The sequence below is a fragment of the Dermacentor albipictus genome, chromosome 1 (genome assembly GCF_038994185.2).
Source record: "Dermacentor albipictus isolate Rhodes 1998 colony chromosome 1, USDA_Dalb.pri_finalv2, whole genome shotgun sequence".
Taxonomy (NCBI): Eukaryota; Metazoa; Arthropoda; class Arachnida; order Ixodida; family Ixodidae; genus Dermacentor; species Dermacentor albipictus.
The window spans coordinates 102,531,362-102,549,878 of record NC_091821.1 but is presented as its reverse complement, the minus strand read 5'-3'; the positions used below and the strand labels follow the sequence as shown (position 1 = coordinate 102,549,878).

The following is an 18,517-nucleotide window of genomic DNA, read 5'->3' as shown; positions in this document are numbered from 1 at the left end:
GCAAGACCAATCGAGTATGCCCTCCCACTGTGCTAGGGCTAACCAGGTAGCAGTCCATCAAGCACGAAAACGAGAAGTCACAGGGCAAAGGTCCCACATAACTAACTCATTGCGGGCCTGTGAGCATCTGCTACGGCGACGAAGTGCTCAGTGGAAGAGAGCTCAGGTGGATAGGGTGCCTGGGGGCCGCCACTTGGGAGTCCAATTAGGGTGCATCTCGGTGATGTATGCTTGTGTAGTGACTTGACGCCGGGAGGGAGAAGCATGGTTTGTCTGGAAAATTGGCTCCAGCATGCTAGCCGTGTCTGCCATGTTGTGACTGGGGCAGTGGTTCCCGAAGATCAAGCAAAGCACCATGCATGAGCTGGGGGATGAGGCATGGTAAGGCACTCAATCCCCACACTGCAAATGGATGTTTCTGAATGTTCCGTGCAGATTTGTTTTCTTCCACCAGTAGAAATTGCTTGCAGTGAATTGTTTCTGATGAGTGTGAGACAGGATATTAACTTCACAGGTTGATGTATCTGGAGTCTTACAAGATCATTCTGCTTCCAGGTGAACCATTTACGCTGCCTTAGTGACTTCGTAGAGGCCCAAATGTCATACTATGCTCAGTGTCAGCAGTACATGGCAGACCTGCAGAAAGAACTGGCCAAGTAAGTTCTTTTCTAAGTATTGCACCAGCTTTTGCCTTTAGGAGTGCTTTCTACAGAAACAAAAATGCAAGTAATGGGCAGTGGCCACACATTAACCTCTTATACACATACCAAGACAAGCCCAGTCCATTGGTAAAATTGAGTTTGTAATTGCTTTAAAAGGGCCGAGTTCATGCTGTTCACTTCATATGTTAAATATTGATAATGTAGTAGCTTATTAGACCTTATTGAAAAGTGCCGCTGTATGTTTCGTGTTGAATGCTAAACTATTGCTATTACACACTCGGAAGCAATAAAAGAACGACAGCAGAAACTTGCTTCACATGTTTACTTAGTTGCATAACAGATCATTGCCTGTTAGTCACATTTCTTGGACAGTCATGAGCATATTGTCACGGGCGTAACAACAGAGACAGCCAAGTGTCCATGTCTTTACCGGAAAAACGGACAACGACAACATTCTCCTCTTCTTCCAACCCCTCAAGCATGTACATGCCACAGCGAATGACTCGGATGCCATGGCATGTGTCATTACCCCTCCGCTTAAAGAAGCATAGTCTCAATGCTGTATATGAGGGTAAAAAAAAATTTTAAGAAATGTGTCGTCACAGGAAATAACTATCTGTGCCTGTCAAAGCAGGAATAAAAGAAAAAAAAAGACAGGACACAACAAAGACAAACTAAAAACTACAAAAAGAACGGCGCCAAGTCGTCAATGTAGTAAGGTCACTCGATGGTCGAGTCGCAGCGCGAAAAATGCGGTTTGAGTCTTGAAACATGAATGACATCAGTTTGAGGAAGCCGACGGAAGTTTTTTGAGGTGGCTTCTGGAAGAACCTGGTAGGTAACGTCACTGAGTCACCGTACAACCTTGTAAGGACCAAAGTAGCAACGCAGCAACTTTTCAAACCTGCCACGCTGTCGAACGGGGGTCCACACCCACACTTCACTGCCAGGGTTATAAGTAACCTCCCGGTGATGAAGGTTGTAGCGGTGTGCGTCTGCGGTTTGGCGACACTGAATACGGCAGTGCGCGAGTTGATGGGCCTCCTCGGCGTGCTGAGCAAACATGGCAGCATCCGTGTAAAACATTCCCAAGTTGTCTGGAAGGAGCATGGTGTCAAGCATCGTGGTGACCTCACGACCATGGACTAAGCAAAAAGGGGTGAATCATGTACTTTCTTGAATTGCGGTATTGTACGCAAAAGTGATGTTAAGGAAGGATATCATCCCAGTTCTTGTAGGCAATGGCTACATACATTGATAGCATATCCGCACTTGTTTTGTTCAGGCATTCGGTCAGTCTATTTGTTTGGGGGGTGGTAAGTCATCGTTTTGTGATGTGCAGTGCCACTTAGCCTTAAGACTTCCTGTAGCATGTCTGCAGTGAAAGCTGTCCCACGATCAGTAATGAGGACCGCTGGTGCTCCGTGACGGAGGATGATGCTGTGCACAAAAATTGGGTGACGTCTGCTGCGGTAGCTTTTGGGAAGTGCCTTTGTTTTGCATTGCCATATTAGGTAATTGGTAGCAACCACAGTCCACCGATTTCCGGACAAAGACGTGGGGAATGATCCTAACAAGTCCATACCAACTTATGAAATGGTATCTTTGGTGTGGCTATTGGTTGTAGCAGTCCTGCTGGTCACACAGGGGGTCTTACATCGTTGGCAGTCGCAACATGTGCAAACGTACTGCTTCATAGTCTTTACGAGACGTGGCCAGTAGTAAGAGCGGCAAATGTGTTCCAATGTGCGTGTGTAGCCTAGGTGTCTGGACGATGCTTTGTCATGACATGCGCTTAAAATAACGTCACGAAGCGAGCTTGGTGCAACTAGCAGGTATGGTCTAGCTTGCGTGTGGTCAAAGTTCTCTTTATAAAGGACGCCATCCTGGAAACAAAACGAGGCTAGCAAGCGCATGAAACTGCGAGGAATACTTGACGCGTGTCCTTCCAGGTAGTCAATGAGAGGACCGAGCTCCAAGTCGTCGCATTGTTGTTGAGCCAAGTCAGTTGCTGATACAGCAGAAAGAAAAGTGACATCCTCTTCAAGGTCAGCGTGAGGACATCCGACTGGTGCACATGAGAGACAGTCAGCATCGGTGTGTTTACGTCCTGACTTGTGAATGATGGTGATGTCAAATTCTTGCAGACCAAGGCTCCATCGGCCCGGACGATCTGAGCTATCTCTCAGATTCGCAAGCCAGCAAAGAGAATGGTGGTCAGTGACTACTCTGAATGGGCGACTGGACAAGTATGGCTGAAACTTTGTGATGGCCCAGACAGCGGCTAAGCATTCTTTTTCTCTTGCAGAGCAGTTTTTCTTGGCAGCAGATAATGTGCGGCTCATACAGGCAGTCACACGCTCCTCACCATTTTGCCACTGAACCAAGACAGCTCCAAGTCCGACATTGCTGGCTTCTGTGTGCAACTCAGTGTCGGCATTTTTGTCGAAGTGACCGAGTACAGGTTGTGCCTGGAGGAGGTTTTTGAGGGTATCGAAGGCGTGGCACTGATCCTGACCTTAAACAAATGGGGTGCCTTCTTTTGTAAGTTGGTTGAGGGGTTCAGTGACTTTAGAAAAAATTTTGACAAAATGTCGGTAGTATTCACAGAGCCCCAGAAATTGGTGTAGATCGCGCTTACTCTTTGGCATGGCAAATGCGGTGACAGCGCTCGTTTTCCCAGGGTCTAGGTGGATGCCGGCATGGCTCACAACATGACCAAGAAACTTCAGTTCTTCATATTCAAAATGATATTTCTCAAGTTCTAGAGAAAGTCCAGCCATTAGAATTGCCCGAAGAACTCTCTGCAGCGACTGGATGTGCTGTTCAAATGTGTCCGAAAAGACCATCATGTCGTCTAGGTAAACGAGACACGATTGCCATTTCAGCCCAGAGAGAATGATGTCCATTATTTTTTGAAAAGTAGCTGGAGCCGAGCATAATCCAAAAGGAAGAACTTAAAGTCATAGAGGGAATCAAGAGTAATAAAAGCGGTCTCTCCGCGATCGCGTGCGTCAACTGATATTTACCAATAGCCACTGTATAGACCTATGGAAGAAAGGTATCAAGCACTGCATATACAATCCAAGGAGTCATCTATTTGGGACAGAGGATAAACGTCTTTTGTCATGGTCTTATTCAATTTTCGATAATCGACGCAAAAGCGCAAGGTACCATTTTCGTTCTTTACTAACACAACTTGCGAAGCCCAGGGACTGGTCGATGGCTGGATGACATCGTCTGTAAGCTTCCGTTGAACTTTGCGACGTATAGCGTCTTGTTTTGTTTGCGGCACCCTATAGGCTTGTTGTCAAACAGGCCTTTTGGTAGGTTCAGTAATGGTGCAATGCTGAGCAAGCGGCGTCTGGTTAACCTTCATCGTTGTAGCAAAACAATCTTGAAAAGAACCGAGTAAATCCAGAAGGCTTTCTCGTTGTGATGATGGTAAGCTCGGGATTACATTCAGAGTGTTCGCAAACGCCGTGGCAGAATGGTCTCACAGCGAAAGAGCAGCAAGTATTGGCGGACCGTGGGCATTGACAATTTCGTCAAAGTATGCAATGGTGGTGGGTCTTGTAAGATGACGATATTCCTCACTGAAGTTCGTGACCAGCAGGTGAGCCGGTTTGTTTCTAGGCTGAACTCGGGCAACACAGATTTGGCGTACAAGAAGGAAAGACAAATTTGCCTCCCCAATTAGCATCACGGACGTCCTGTTCACATTCCACACCGACAAAGAGGCTGCTTTGCGGGGGCAGAGCCACAGATTCATCGGACACACATAGCACTGTCTTAGGTAATTGGACGACACCAGCAACTCACGTAGGTCAATGATTGCACCGTATTCACGAAGAAAGTCCATTCGAAGGATTATTGGGTGGGAGTACACAGGTGATACGAGGCAAGACCCCGCGAACATTTGACGCACGGATTCGAATACGTGCCGCGCACATTCCAGTTGGCATCACCAGATGGCCACTTGCCGTGCGCAACTCTGGTCCTTGCCATGGCGTGGTGACTTTCCTCAATTTAGATGTGAGTGTGCCGCTCATAACTGAATAATCAGTGCCATTGTCGATGACGGCAGTGACAGCATTATTATCAACAAATACGGCGATTAGTGTTGGAAAATAAAAAATACAGTCGAACCTACTTATAACAATATTCAAGTGCCACAAAAATTCCTTTGTTATAACCGATAATTGTTATAACCGGGTTGCATGAAAAAATCAAAATAGGGGGATGGCAGAGCTGATATGAGAAAACTATAATGGTGGGGAGGCCAGTGCCCTCCCTACTACCTTCCTCTATGCAGCTGCTGATTGTGTTCACTCATTTAACTGCTTCCTAGGCGTTCTGGTCACGTGTAACAAGCCGTGGCTGTCGGCGCTAAAGAATGGCACTGCTATAACAACTGCAAAGAGGGGTCATGGGTGGCAAGCAATATGCAAGCACCACCGAGGCATCGCTTTGGTGGCCCCAAAAGGGGCCTTTTAAAAATTGCGAGAAGGCTGCCTCGGCAGCCTGTCGGCTTCAGACGAAACGCTGAGGCGAGATCACCACAAGCATCTCGCCACATACTTCTTCCTGGCTTGCACGAGAAACGTAGTTTTCGTGCTACGTTTCTACGTAGCATGAGAAACGTAGGTTTCTTGCGAAAACGAAGCACCGAAGGGACTGAATCATCTGCCAGGCCTCCTGTCAGAACAACGTTAACGCAGCCTGCCCTACCGCGCCATCGCTGCCGTCGTCGCCATTGCTATCTGATGCAAGCACGTTCGCAACGATTGCCTCATCAGTTAGAAGCACTTAGTTTCCTAATCTATAGCGGTGCACTTTCTTTTCACCAGCAACGTCGTGCATTGCCGATGATCAGCGGGCGCAACAACCGTCTTCTGTTTTGGCTGCGAGTCAAACCAACTGCTGGTCACACAAGGATAAGAAACCGCATGGCCAGGAACCATTTCAACGCAACCAAGAAAGACGAACATGAGCGATTAAGCTGTTTGCAGAACTGTGCTAAATGAGGAGCCAGTGAGCAATATGCGAGCAATCTGCGAGCAGCGCAGTTGGTACAGTCCATTTGTGTTTCGGAGGGAGGGGCAGCTTAGAGCTATGGGCTCGTGTTCGTGTATGTATTCTAGCTATGTATTAGCTATGTATTTGTGTTCAGAAAGCTGGAAGGGCGACGGGAGAGAGGCACGCGGAGATGGCTGGAAAATGATCGCGCGGCGGCTGTTGAAGCAGCGACCCATCGTGCAGCCGCTCAAATTTTTAGTTTTTTTTTCGTTTAGGGATTTTGCATTTCACTACCTTTCAGATCGGACACCCAGCAGCCAGACTTCATCGTTATAACCGATAATGCAGCATCTGGACATTGTAGTAAGTGGGTTATTTCACCATAGAAAACATACAAAAATTGACGGTGCAGCAGCTTCTTATTATTATAACCGATATATTGTTAAAACAGGTATTGTTATAAGTGGATTCGACTGTAATCGGAACGGTCGTCATCGAGTCAAGGAAGGTTCTTTAAATGTTTGTTGGAAAGCGGCTTCACCCCCAGAAGTCGCGGTTTTTAGTTTCCCCTGTGGGGACTCGGTGATCGGTTCCTGAGGGGAGCGTAGGATGACGAGGGCAAGCTAGGTGACACAGACCGACGAGGGGATGGCGATCGCAATTGGTGGCACTGGACAGGAATCTGCTGAACTGTCGGATACGCTTTGATTTCGTGGAGACGCTCACCATAGCATGGGCACTGCGCATCCGGCTGGAAGCCGCGGAGACCTAGCTGGCAGTACTGGCACTCACTATACACGTGACCCGCTTTGCCGCAGTGGTAGCAGTGCGGATGGTTAGCCGACAAATGCCATACACTTGCCTTATTAGCACTCTTTCTTGCGCCAGGTGGTAGATATGTAGTGTCAGGATTGGGGGCTCAATCCCATCGTCCGTGGTCCTTTGCCAAGATTGGAGTACGGCATGAATTCGAAGGTAGCTGGCCCATGCCGTCGTCCAACTTATTTACGCTGAGATCGTTGATGAAGTGAAGAACTGCTTCTCATCGAGAACGAGGAAAAGGGTTTATTTACAGAAACTAAATCAGTCTAACATGACTGCTTGAGAAAAAGAGTATTAGTCCAACAGGACTGCATGAGAGAAGTGACTCAGTCTAGCATGACTGCTCAAGAGAAGTGTCCTCAACATTCGCACAACCACAGTTTTTATACACTCGATCCGCCGGTCATACGACGCGGCGACTGTTCGTTTACTCATCACCAACTCGCAGCTGCTCTGAAGATCAGTTTACGTACACAAAGGCAACCGCGCTCTGATGCCTGACGACGGCGTTGGCGGGGTGCCGTTCCAGGAACTATCGGTGCCGCTCGAGGGTCGCTCGTTGTTCTGCGCCACTCCGAAGCGTGAGAAGCACAAAAATACGTCGTTCCCGCGGCAGCTTGTCCATGCGTGTCAAATCAGCTCCGCGTTGGGGAACTCCGGAATCATTGTTCACACACGCCGAACTAGTTCCGTCACAATGTCGATGGGGCGGGTGGAAGGCGGCGGATTCCAGCGCAAAGGCCGCTTCTTTGAACGCCTCCCAGCTGCAGCGACGGAGAGGGAGAGGTGCGCGTCGTGTCGCCCTGTCCTAACTGTGTGGCAATCTTGTTTCGCAGCTCGCCATTCTTGACAGTAGGTACGTTCGGCTACCTTGAGTCGGGTAGTGGATGCGAAGGGGTGTCCGGGAACAGAGGTGTAACCTCTGTTCATTGCATTGTGGCGCAGAAGCCCACAATGCTGCCACATATGTTAGGGATGGGGACATCAGGTCTTGGTGGTGCGAGTGGCACGAGTGGTTGCACCACCCATCTGATTTCACTCCGGATGACGTCCGCAAGTGCTGTCACAGGATGTTTGGGTTTCACTGGTCCCATTGCTTGGAGTTGCCACAGTTCATCATGCACAACACTTCGTATGAAGTCTGCGAGGGCCTGCTTCTCGCCGTCGAATCCAATAGCGCATGCAGTAGCTGTGATATTGTGGCATTCATACTGTGACGACCACTGCTGAAGAGTGCGCTCCATTGTGGTTGCCTCACTCACGAACTCGGCCACGGGTGTTGGTGGATTGCATACGAGTCCGGCGAAGAGCTGTTCCTTGACTCCACGCATTAAATGTAGCACCTTCTTTTTCTTGGGCATTGCAGGGTCTGCACACCTGAAAAGACAAGGCATGACCTCGACAAACATTGAGACTCTCTTGTTTGGCCACTGGTTTCTCGAAGAGATGGCTTGTTCAACTCTTCCCTTTTTTTCAGCATTGTGGTACACATCGTGGAGCTGTCAACTAAACTCTTGCCATGTCACAAAGGTCCCTTCATGGTTCTCGTACCGTGTGTACAGAGTCTTCCAACACAAAGTAAACTCTCCTCAGCTTGCGAGCATTGTCCCACTCATTGAGGCTGGCAATCCGATTAAAGTGGTCCAGCCAGTCTTCAACATCCTCAAAAGTGTGTCTGTGACACATGAAAAACATACGGGAGAGCAAACTGGGCATCGTAGGTTTGGCTCACCTGGTTTGTAGTTGTCGTTGAAATCCTTATTTCCAGTCTCGATGCAAGGGACCGAATTCAGGTGGTAGTCCTTGCAGGCGGCAGCTACTTCTTGCTGTGGGAGCTGTTGCTGTCTGTAAGGTGCTAGAAGTGACAGCGGAAACTTGGGGGCAAAGGTGCACATACCCAGCACTTCCACCTGTAATGTCACAGGCGAAACAACAGAGACAGCTAGGAGTCCACGTCTTTACCAGAAAAACAGACATCGACAATGTTGTCCTCTTCTTCCAACTCCTCAAGCGTGTACATGTCACAGCGAATGACTCATATGCGAATGACTCCTAATAGAAAACTGTTAAAATGATTACAAGGAAGGTTACCATTTAAATTTTTTCTAATTAGAAAATCAATTTCTAGATGAATGTTTAAGGTACAAGGTATAATAACTGAAAGCTTTTGAAAGCCATGATTTGTTCGCGTTGTATCAAACTCATATTGTTGGTCGAAAATTATAGGGTGTGTTAACATTTAAAAACTTTTGCTCAAAACATTGTTTATCATTTCTGACTTGTTAATAAATGATAATTTCTTTAGGTATATGTGTGAGATGTTCAATAGGCTGTGTTTTAAAAATGAATTTTTTGTGCTGTCACCAAGTGACTGATTTTCAATAGGAACATACAACTCATTTTTGGAGTATAGAAAGTTTCATTAGGTTAGTTTCTTAGTCGTTCCCCATATTAGTATGCAATAATAAAAATAAAAGTAAACAATAAAGTAATGCAATAGCAGCTTTACTTGAATGGGTGATGCATAACGAAATTTATTTATTATGCCTATAGAAAAAGCTAGTTTAGTGGATAAATAAATAATGTGTTCTGACCACAAAATATTCCCTTGAAATGCAACACCAAGAAACTTGAGTTTTGATTCGTGTACAAGCTGGTTAGTGTTATATTTCAAGTAGAAATCACTGTTAATAGTTTTATTCTTTGGTCTGAACACTGCATACATTTTGTTAACATTTAATTGCAAATTATTTGCTTTTAGTCATATTGCAAGTTCAGATAACTATGCATTTGCGGTATCCTGTACTTCTAAAAGAAATTACCATTGTCATTGTCAACAGACTATTTCGAGTGTCCTAAAAACATATGGAATCTTAGGTGTGTGAATAATGTGAGAAATTTAGCTTAGTTAATGGATCCATCAGTGAAGTCAAGATTTTGGCTGACTTGGGCAAAGGAAACTCTACATTAAGCACATGTCAGTAAGTCTTTTAGTTCTTGCATAAAGGAACACTTCAAGCTTCAGCTCTCTTATAAGGCTGAGGCCTTATAATAAAAAAAGGACTAACTGTCCTGTTTGGGATGGTGGGCTTCTTCGTAATTTTCACATTGTGATACTTCAGCAGCCTAGCTGGAAAGAATCACAATTCTTCCAGGGGTACCAAGGTGTTGAAAAGTGTCAAGCTAAAGCTTGTGAATCTGTTTGGTGACTTTGAGCGACTTGTTACTCTTGTTGATGGTTGTCTGGAAATGTACCAGACAGCATGTACAAAGAGCAGCACCCATGATGCCTTCAAAGTATCTACTGATAGGCAGACACTTAAACTGACACTAAAGACAAATACTAAGTCGATGTGAACTGTTTGAATACCATTCCACAAAACCTCACAATGCTTGTTTTTTGCCAAGACTTAGTTTACAATAAAATTGCATCTGAATGGTCTAAATACCTTTATTGCAACTCAAATCTCCCACCACCCAACCGGAGAGTGATGACGTTGCATACGCTGTCCCTGCCCTTTGCAGCCGTCAGTGAGTAAAACGGCGGCCAACAAACAGTGGTATGGTTTTTTGCACAAAACACGCGGCCATGGGGAAAATGAGCCATGACAGAGCGGTTGATCCGCCCCTGCAGCTACTTTTGGTCAAGTGGCATGGACCGTTCGGGCATCCCGCAACATCACATGGAAGTGGAATTCTCTGCTACTTGCAGTTTGTGCAAGTTTCACGAGCCAGCAAAACCAGTGCAGCATTACACGATAACGAAACTACTGGAACATGGAAGCGTGGGCGGTGCAGAGCCAAGTGAAAATGAAACTTTTGGACCACCTGCGTCATGTCAATGAGTTCTTTTTTTCTAAAGATGAAGTAGAACTGGACAAGTAGCATTTCCTTTCGTCTTATAATGCAATACAATGATGTTTTTATAAATAGTAGTTCAGGACTAGTGATAGAATTTAAATGAGGAGCGCCTTCATCATCAGGCAAGTACTTGAATGTCCCGGAGGAGTCTATAATCATGTCCTCCATTTAACTCAATTTCTTAATTACTAAGGCTCTGTTTGCGATAACAGTGTTGCCTTGGAGATTCTCGAGCACTGATCTATCTCTTTAGCTTGACTTAATATTTGCCTTTATTATCTCTTTAAGGCGCCACATTGCCCGTGCAACCAAAACAACTGAAGCCTTCAAGGCCTAGCTGTTTTGTGCTCCTAAAGAAAGTCTTTTTGAAGCCAACAGTTGCTTAATCACTACAGGCACCATTCTACCAGACTTCTACTGCCCTTTTTGCCAGAAGGTATGGCATGGATCAAGTAGCCTAAAGTATGCACTAATATAAAGCCAGCCTCTTGGCCATGCTTGATATGTGGGGTAGACAGGCAGAAGCACTAGGAGCAGCATTCAAAGGGAGCAGCCAAGCATTGGTCTTGTACAGTGTTCTTGAAGAGGATAACAAAGACTGATCCTCTGAGTTTAAAAATCCTAGGGCATCCCTAGACGATTGTGGTGGAACTGAGATGGTTACAGGGCCTTTTCTGCTCAATTCCAAGTCGTTAACACTGGTGGTGAGGAAGGCAGGCACTAAGTGCTTACGTGAATCGCTATGGTTCAATAGTGAAACCATTCGAGGGTCATGGTTATACTTGAAATTTTGCGAAGTTGATTTTGTTTGCCCATTTTTGTAGTTGTTTCTTCAATGAAAAGGGCAATAAGTGATGTCACTGCACCACATTGCTTGATTATCTGGCATGTGTGCCTGCTTTACATTATCTGATTGTGTGTACAGTAGAACATCATTGATAGGATCCTGTTGCATATGATTTACTGGCACCAATGTTCGCTATTGAGAATGCATAAAATGAACCAGTACAGATATGTTTCTTTTTTACTAGTTCATACATTTCCAGAAAACACAATCTTTCGGCACAAACATCTAGTACATTGTCAAACTGTGATCGTATTATGTTTTTCGTCTGCTAGATCCCATGTATACTAGAAAAGGCGCGAGGTGCACATCATGAGAACCGTAACCACCTGCCTCAGCAGCTTCCCTGCAGTACTCTATTATTAGGCATTATGTCATGATATACAGTCAATGTCTCATTTTTCAGACAGCCTAGGGGCCACAAAAAAGTCCAAAAGAATCTAGCAGTTCGAAAAAGAAATTATTGCATGCCTTTTACCGCCCCCAAGGGCTCAAATTACCACAGGCACGTCTGAAATAGCTCTGAAGGCCTGCCAAGGCCTGTGAGTACATTTATTAGGCATATTGGTGCTCCTAACTTGACAGGTGACAGTGGGTTCACGCGTGTGTAATTGACTAGATAGTGGGCCTCTTCTTTTATCTGTCCCTGAGAGTTCCAGACTGTGCGAGATGCTGCACACGCAACGCTCATTGGCTGAAACCACTGCCTCAGGCAGTTCGGAACTGTCAAGGACGAATAATCAGAGACCCACTGTCTCATGTGGGCGATTCCTTTCCACTCTTGGTATCCTTCACCGCAATACATTGTACATGCTTGACCGCACATCACTGTTGCGTTGCATTGAAGCTGACTTTCGGGAACCAGCTTTATGCAGCGCTTTAGACCCTTGCCGTGCTATCTGTGCTTCGACGTCATTGGCGAGGAGGACGAAGGCTACAGCAGTGAATCCTTGAAATGAAAAACACGAAAGGCACTAAACAGCAAGAAGCCTGATAGAAAACGTTGAGGCAGCTAGGCCTAGTGTTGCTGCGGTAGTGGCTGTGGCTGCCAGCGGATCAGCATCTGGGAACATTGGTTAGGTTAGGTTGGTTAGGTTGGTGGTTAGCCACCACCACCGCCATAATAAAAATGGCGGTGGTGGTGGCTTCGATTAATGCTGTTTCGGACCTGTGGTCATGGCAAAAAGTTTGGAAAATAAGATGGCGAAGGGTTTCAGCATCAGCAATTTCAGATGTTCTTATACGTTTGGCTCTATCGGGTGCGTGGCAATGCCGCGAAGGCCCCTGGATTATCTGGCATCCGAAAAATCAGTCATTGACTGTAATGGGATCACTTCTTTCACTGTTTTGACTATTTTTTACATATTGGTATACGGTTCTAGTGGCTAGCTGGATGGGTGCTTTCCAAGTATGATAGACATGAATTAGTTTTTCTCATATCTGACGTTCCTGTAGAAATTTCTGGTATAGACTGCACATTCTCCAACAGCAGCATGCTTTTCCCTTTTCTGAAGACATAAAAATGGGTTGAAATTAAATTTTCAACCAACAGAATTAATTGGCACCTGAAAGGAATACATTTCACCAACGCAAGCTCATGCTGCATTCTGGTGCTGATAAAACTGCAAGACTGTGTTATTACTTGAACGTGGAAATGAGTACAAAAGTCCTAAAAATGATGATTTCAGAAAGCATATGAATGGGCAAGCTTCTAAGTGAGCTTTCTGTGATCCATGCTTTTTATGGAAGAATAATATTGGTTTGAATGTTCATCACTATGAGATTAACAGCTGGACAGGTGTATTTATCATGTTCAGCTAGTGTTTCAAAGCATCTTTAAACATTTAGCCAGACTTTAGAATTTTGTACAAAACAATCATTTGCTGTGTCAGTTATGGCCAACTGGCACAAGTTTTACACTTTAAATGTAATTTTTTAGCTGCAATGAGCCCTGTCTTAGTCATTATACTGCTATGCTAGCTGGTGTTCTTGCTTGCATGCTCTATGACAGCACTGTGTCTATTCCTTGTATGCGTTTAAACCAACATGTTTGGGCCTTTAAAATAGTTCAAAATGCTTTGTGCTCATTTATTAGTTTCTCTTTTGAAGTATTTGGAAAGCAAGTATTTTACTTAGTATTTGGATTCATGTACAAGCACTGGAACTAAAACAGGCTTTCAAGCTTTACAATTGCCGTGTTAAAATCATTGGCACCTTTTCTTTCTGCAGCATGTCCATTGCCGTCGGAACAGGTAGCAGTGGTGATGGCAGTCGCAGTGGCTTCCAGGGTGCTTTCTCATCACCTACAGCCAGTGCAGGTAGTCCATCCAATGATGTCAGCACATTTATCAACAGCAACCAGAAGCGGGCACGTGTCCTTTATGACTATGATGCTCATGACAACTCCGAGTTATCACTGATGGCTGATGAAGTAAGTTTCACAAGCTCTGCATTTGTCTTAGTATGCCTCAATAACTGTACCTCTATGTACTGTACACTTTAATCCTATGCGGGTAGAATATAACCTTGATTTTACAAAATTTACATCTTTTTTTAATGGAGAGCTCTAGACCCAGTTGTGCTATGGCCTGAATTCCTCACGAGCACAACAAATGATTACACCAGCCTTCAATCCAACCAGTTCAAAACAGGCTAGGCTGCCCATCTGCTTTTTTCACATTGCAATGGCATATTTGCCCTACCCTGCAGAAAATGTGAAAAAAAAAATGTTTCTTTTTTTGGAAGGGCATGCTGCCCAATCTCGGAGGCAATTGAAAGGTTCGAACAATTTGGGACGTGCACAAATGTGTGCTGCTGCAAACTAGCATGCCGTATACTGCTTTGCAGGTTGATCCATAGCTTCACGTTTGTACAATGCAAACAACATGCTCATTGTAGGCTGCAACCCCAAGTTTAAAACGAGAAACGTCGTAGGCTTTCAATCAATGTTTTAGTCATAATAGTGTTTTATATCATGTCGGCAAGCTAAATTTGGAGAGCTGTAGACCCAATTGTTGCACTACAAAGCCTGAATTCTTCAAGACCACAACAAATGCAAAAAAAGCCTTCGTTCCCCAACGTGCAACTGCCATTCTGTTTCCAATCGGAGCCATCTTGGTCTTATGTGAAAGAGGCACTCTTCCTCTTCAGCCATTCGACACTACTACATGCGTCGAATGGCTATGAAGGTAAAGCCCACAAAAGAGCTGTCCTTATGCCCAATTCGATTTGTCAACTGACGTAAGTGCGGCATGCCATTGGCAGATTTTAGCCATCATCTCCTCGGACCTCGCAGGCCTGCGGAACTCTACGTGCAACTATGTCGAATTAATAGCCAAGGTTTGCTACAAAGCATACATTCGGTGAATGGAAAAAGAAGTGAAGGATGTTGAACTTTTGGAAGTACGTAGTAGCTTCGAAAGATGTCAGCAATACCACTTTGCTTCCCGTGCCGAGCCCCCCCCCCCCCCCCTCGTGACTGTGACTAGGCTTGGGAGATGGAAGCAGTTCCAACAGCCGCCACATTCAGCAGACATTTCAGCACGACTGCTGCAGCCTGGAGATTTGCAGAAAGCGAAGGAGACTCAAGAAAAATTACAAGACCTTGTTTTCAATGTCGGCTACCAAGTAAAAATCAGATTTTCTTGCTCGCATTGACACTGCCACGGCTGGTGCAGATATGATGGAGACATGCTTTCTTATCGTAAGCCTTGATATAAGTGCTCTTCTGTCTTGTTTGAAGTGCAGGTTGTGGGGTGGCAATGTGACAGAGGGCAAAGGTGAACATTGTTGACCAGAGACGCCGTGAAGTCAAGTATTTATTCGGACAGCAACATGAACATAACAGAGAACAACGATTCAGTGGCTTCGCCTTATAAAGGGAGCATGGGTGCAGCCGAGGCATGCGATTGGCTAGCGATACAATAGCACATGTGAACAATGACCGCGTGCATCAGATACGCGGCGCACAGTAACAAGAGAATACGCTTGATAAACGTTGCACAGATACAACACTTCCCCTCCAACAAGATCAGAATCTGTCATACGTCAGACGATCCGGCTTCCGCTTATCACGAGCGCTGTGTCTGGGTAGCACAGGTGAACCGGCATCGTCTTGTTCTGACGTTGATGCACTTTGGGCTCCATGTGAGAGTGGGCCACCATCACTACGATCCAACACTGGCCGGTTTGAGGCGGGTGCAAGGAATCTTTCACTTTCAAGCAGTTCACTTGCATGTGGCAAAGGTACATCCTTTTCTTTCACAACACTACCAGGCTTTACACAAGAATGTCGTAAATGATCCGCGTGCACAAACCGCGTCTGTCCATCCACAACCACAAGGTATGTCATTGCCGATTTCACATCCACAATCTTCCCTGGACGCCATTTCACCTGTTCCCCACGTACTGAACGCACAAACACTCTATCCCCAACAGAAAATACTCTGGGTGAACTCCTCCTTTTGTTTGCACTACGTACATTACTCTCACATTTGGCATTTATTGCATCCTGCATATCTGGTTTCAATAACGACAACCTTGTGCGCAACTTCCTCCTCACAAAGAGTTCAGCTGGTGTTTGGCCGGTGAATGTATGCGGCGTTGTTCTATAGGCGAACAGAAAATTATCAATTCTGTGCTGCAGTGACCTGGAACTTTTATTCCTCTGGTCTTCCAGTAATTGCTTCAACAGCGACTGCTTTACTGTTTGAACAGCACGTTCGGCCGAACCGTTGGACTGAGGATGATATGGTGGAGTAAGCGTGTGCTTAACCCCGTTTGACAATAGGAAGTCCTCAAACTCTTTTGCACGAAACTGCGGCCCGTTATCAGTGACTACCTCTTTAGGTAGGCCATGACTTGCGAACAACGAGCGCACCGTTTCTATCGTGCTTTGCGCGGTCGTTGACGTCATGACTCTTATTTCCAAACATTTGGAATAGGAATCTACAGCTAAAAGGAACATCTTTTTTTCTTTTTCAGCAAAGTCTAGATGTATCCTCTCCCAACTGCTTGTGCACCACTTCCAAGATGAAAGCGGCGCTAGTGGCACCAAAGATTTTGTGCTTTGACAAATTTCACACTGCTTTACAGTTTGTTCCAAGCAGTCGTCTATCTTTGGCCACCAAACCATTGACCTTGCAAGAGCTTTCATCTTTGTAATGCCAATGTGTTGCTCATGCAACAAACACATAACTTCACTTTGAAGCGAATGTGGTATCACGATTCTGTTGTTCCACACCAAACAGCCGCAATCCACTGAAAGTTCAAATTGCCTCACGAAGAAAGGCTGATAATGAGCGTCCACAGCCCGCGGCCATCCGTGCCATACCATTTCACGAACAGTACTGAGAACTGGATCTTTCACAGTTTCACGCTCGATATCTTTCGCAGTTATGGGCAGTTTATTGACAGGCGAAAAATAAAAGATTTCTTCTGCCTCGTCACCGGCTTCCGGCAGTGGAAGGCGTGATAAACCATCTGCATTGGCTATCTTTGTTCCTGGTCTGTGCAAAATACGAAAGCTGTAGTTAGCAAGAAAAATTCCCCAGCGGTGCACACGAGCTGCAGCTACTGCATTTGTGTGGTGCTTTGCTTCAAATATGACTGTGAGCGACTGGTGATCAGTGATTACACTGAAAGTACGCCCGTACAGATATTTACGAAATTTCTTCACTCCAAAAACAACTGCAAGCGCTTCTTTTTCCACTTGCGCGTAGTTACGCTCAGCAGGCGTCATCGTCCGCGATGCAAACGCGATCGGTCGCTCTACACCCTCAACCACGTGCGACAGCACTGCGCCTAAGCCGTAAGCAGAAGCGTCACATGTCAGCTGTATTTCCTTCGTTACATCATACAGTTCCAAGACCGTGTCTTCACTGATCAAATTTTTACAGCGACTGAAACATGCGTCACACTGGCTCGACCATTTCCATGTGCTGCCCTTGCGCAACAGTTGGTGGAGAGGTTCTAGCACATTTGCTAGGTCAGGCAAAAATTTAGCGTAGTAGTTTACTAGGCCCAAAAATGCCTTTAGCTGAGTCACATTACTTGGTTTTGGCGCTTCTCGAATCGCCTTTACTTTTTCCGCTGCTGGGTGTACGCCATGCTTGTCTAGCTCGTGCCCCAAGTAACAAACATTTTCTTGGAAAAATTTGCATTTCCCTGCGTTTACACGAATGCCGTGCTTACTAAGCGCTTCTAGCACTTTCTGGGAACGGTGATAGCACTCCGTCAGGTTTTTACCTGCTATTAACACATCGTCCAGGTAACAGGCTGTCCCAGGTATGTTTTGTAAAACCTGGTCCATCACGGCCTGAAACAGTGCGGGTGCGCTTGCCACTCCGTACGGCAATCGCCGGAACCTGAAAAGTCCCATGTGCGTATTCACCGTGAGCAGTTGCTGTGCCTGCTCATCCAGCTCAAGCTGTAGGTAAGCCTTCGACAAATCTAGTAAGGTGAACACGGTCCCTCCAACCAGTGACGCGAATATGTCTTCTGGCAGAGGCAGTGGATAGTGGTCAAGTTCAGTATCCCGATTGACCGTGACTCTGTAATCGCCACATATCCTAATTTCTTTTCCTGTTTTCTTTGGCACGATAACTAGCGGTGTAGCCCAATCACTGTGCCTGACTCTGTACACCACACCAGCTTTCTCAAGGTCACACAATTCATTCTCCACTTGTTCGCGCAAGGCATATGGTACTGGTCTCGCCTTACAAAAAGTTGGATGCACATCGGTTTTCATTCGTATACTACCAGTGAATCCTTTGATAGAACCATAGCCCGGCCCAAACACATCACCGTACAACTGTTTCAACTTCTTTTCAGCTTCCGCTGCTACCATCTGCCTGCCCTCCTGTACGTTATCCACGTCACGTTGCAACTGCTGAACAGCATTTTGCAGGTCAACTTTTAGTGTAGTCATCCAATCTCGACCTAAAAGCGTCGGCATGCGGGCTTCATTTTCTTGCTTTGCGACTATCAGAGGCAGATCGTAGCTTCGGTTCTGATAAGACACATTGACCTTTGCTACGCCTTTCACTTTGAGTGCAGTGCCATTATACACGCCTAGACGCACGTCGTCTTTGGAACATGGGTAATTTGGAAAATTTTCATCAAAGTCTCTTTCAGACATTATGGTCACAGCTGCTCCCGTGTCTAGTTCCATCGGAATCTCCTTGCCGTTTACTTTTACTTTAAGCACAATAGGCGGAGAGCTATGAACTTGGTTAGTCGTACTAACAGTCAGCAAGTCTGTTGACGGCAAGGTCTCCTCAACTTTGTGCACGACCTTAGTTTTGCACAT

The 18,517-nt window shown here is 45.7% G+C and overlaps 1 protein-coding gene across 4 annotated transcripts in view; it reads left to right on the top strand.

Annotated features, from left to right (window-relative positions):
• The window catches only part of EndoB (SH3 domain containing GRB2 like, endophilin-B), a 102,985-nt gene that overhangs the window by 36,674 nt on the left and 47,794 nt on the right, over nt 1–18,517 (top strand). For 2 of the 4 annotated variants that reach the window (XR_010565653.2, XM_065437383.2), the window contains exons 7-8: nt 556–656; nt 13,438–13,526. Coding sequence is in view for 3 of the 4 variants with exons in the window: in XM_065437383.2 (XP_065293455.1) it covers nt 556–656; nt 13,438–13,526 (190 nt within the window). In the remaining variant the exon portion in view is untranslated. Of the gene's footprint in view, nt 1–555; nt 657–13,437; nt 13,640–18,517 lie in introns of all 4 variants that reach the window. The other 2 variants (XM_065437382.2, XM_065437381.2) reach the window with 1 other exon arrangement.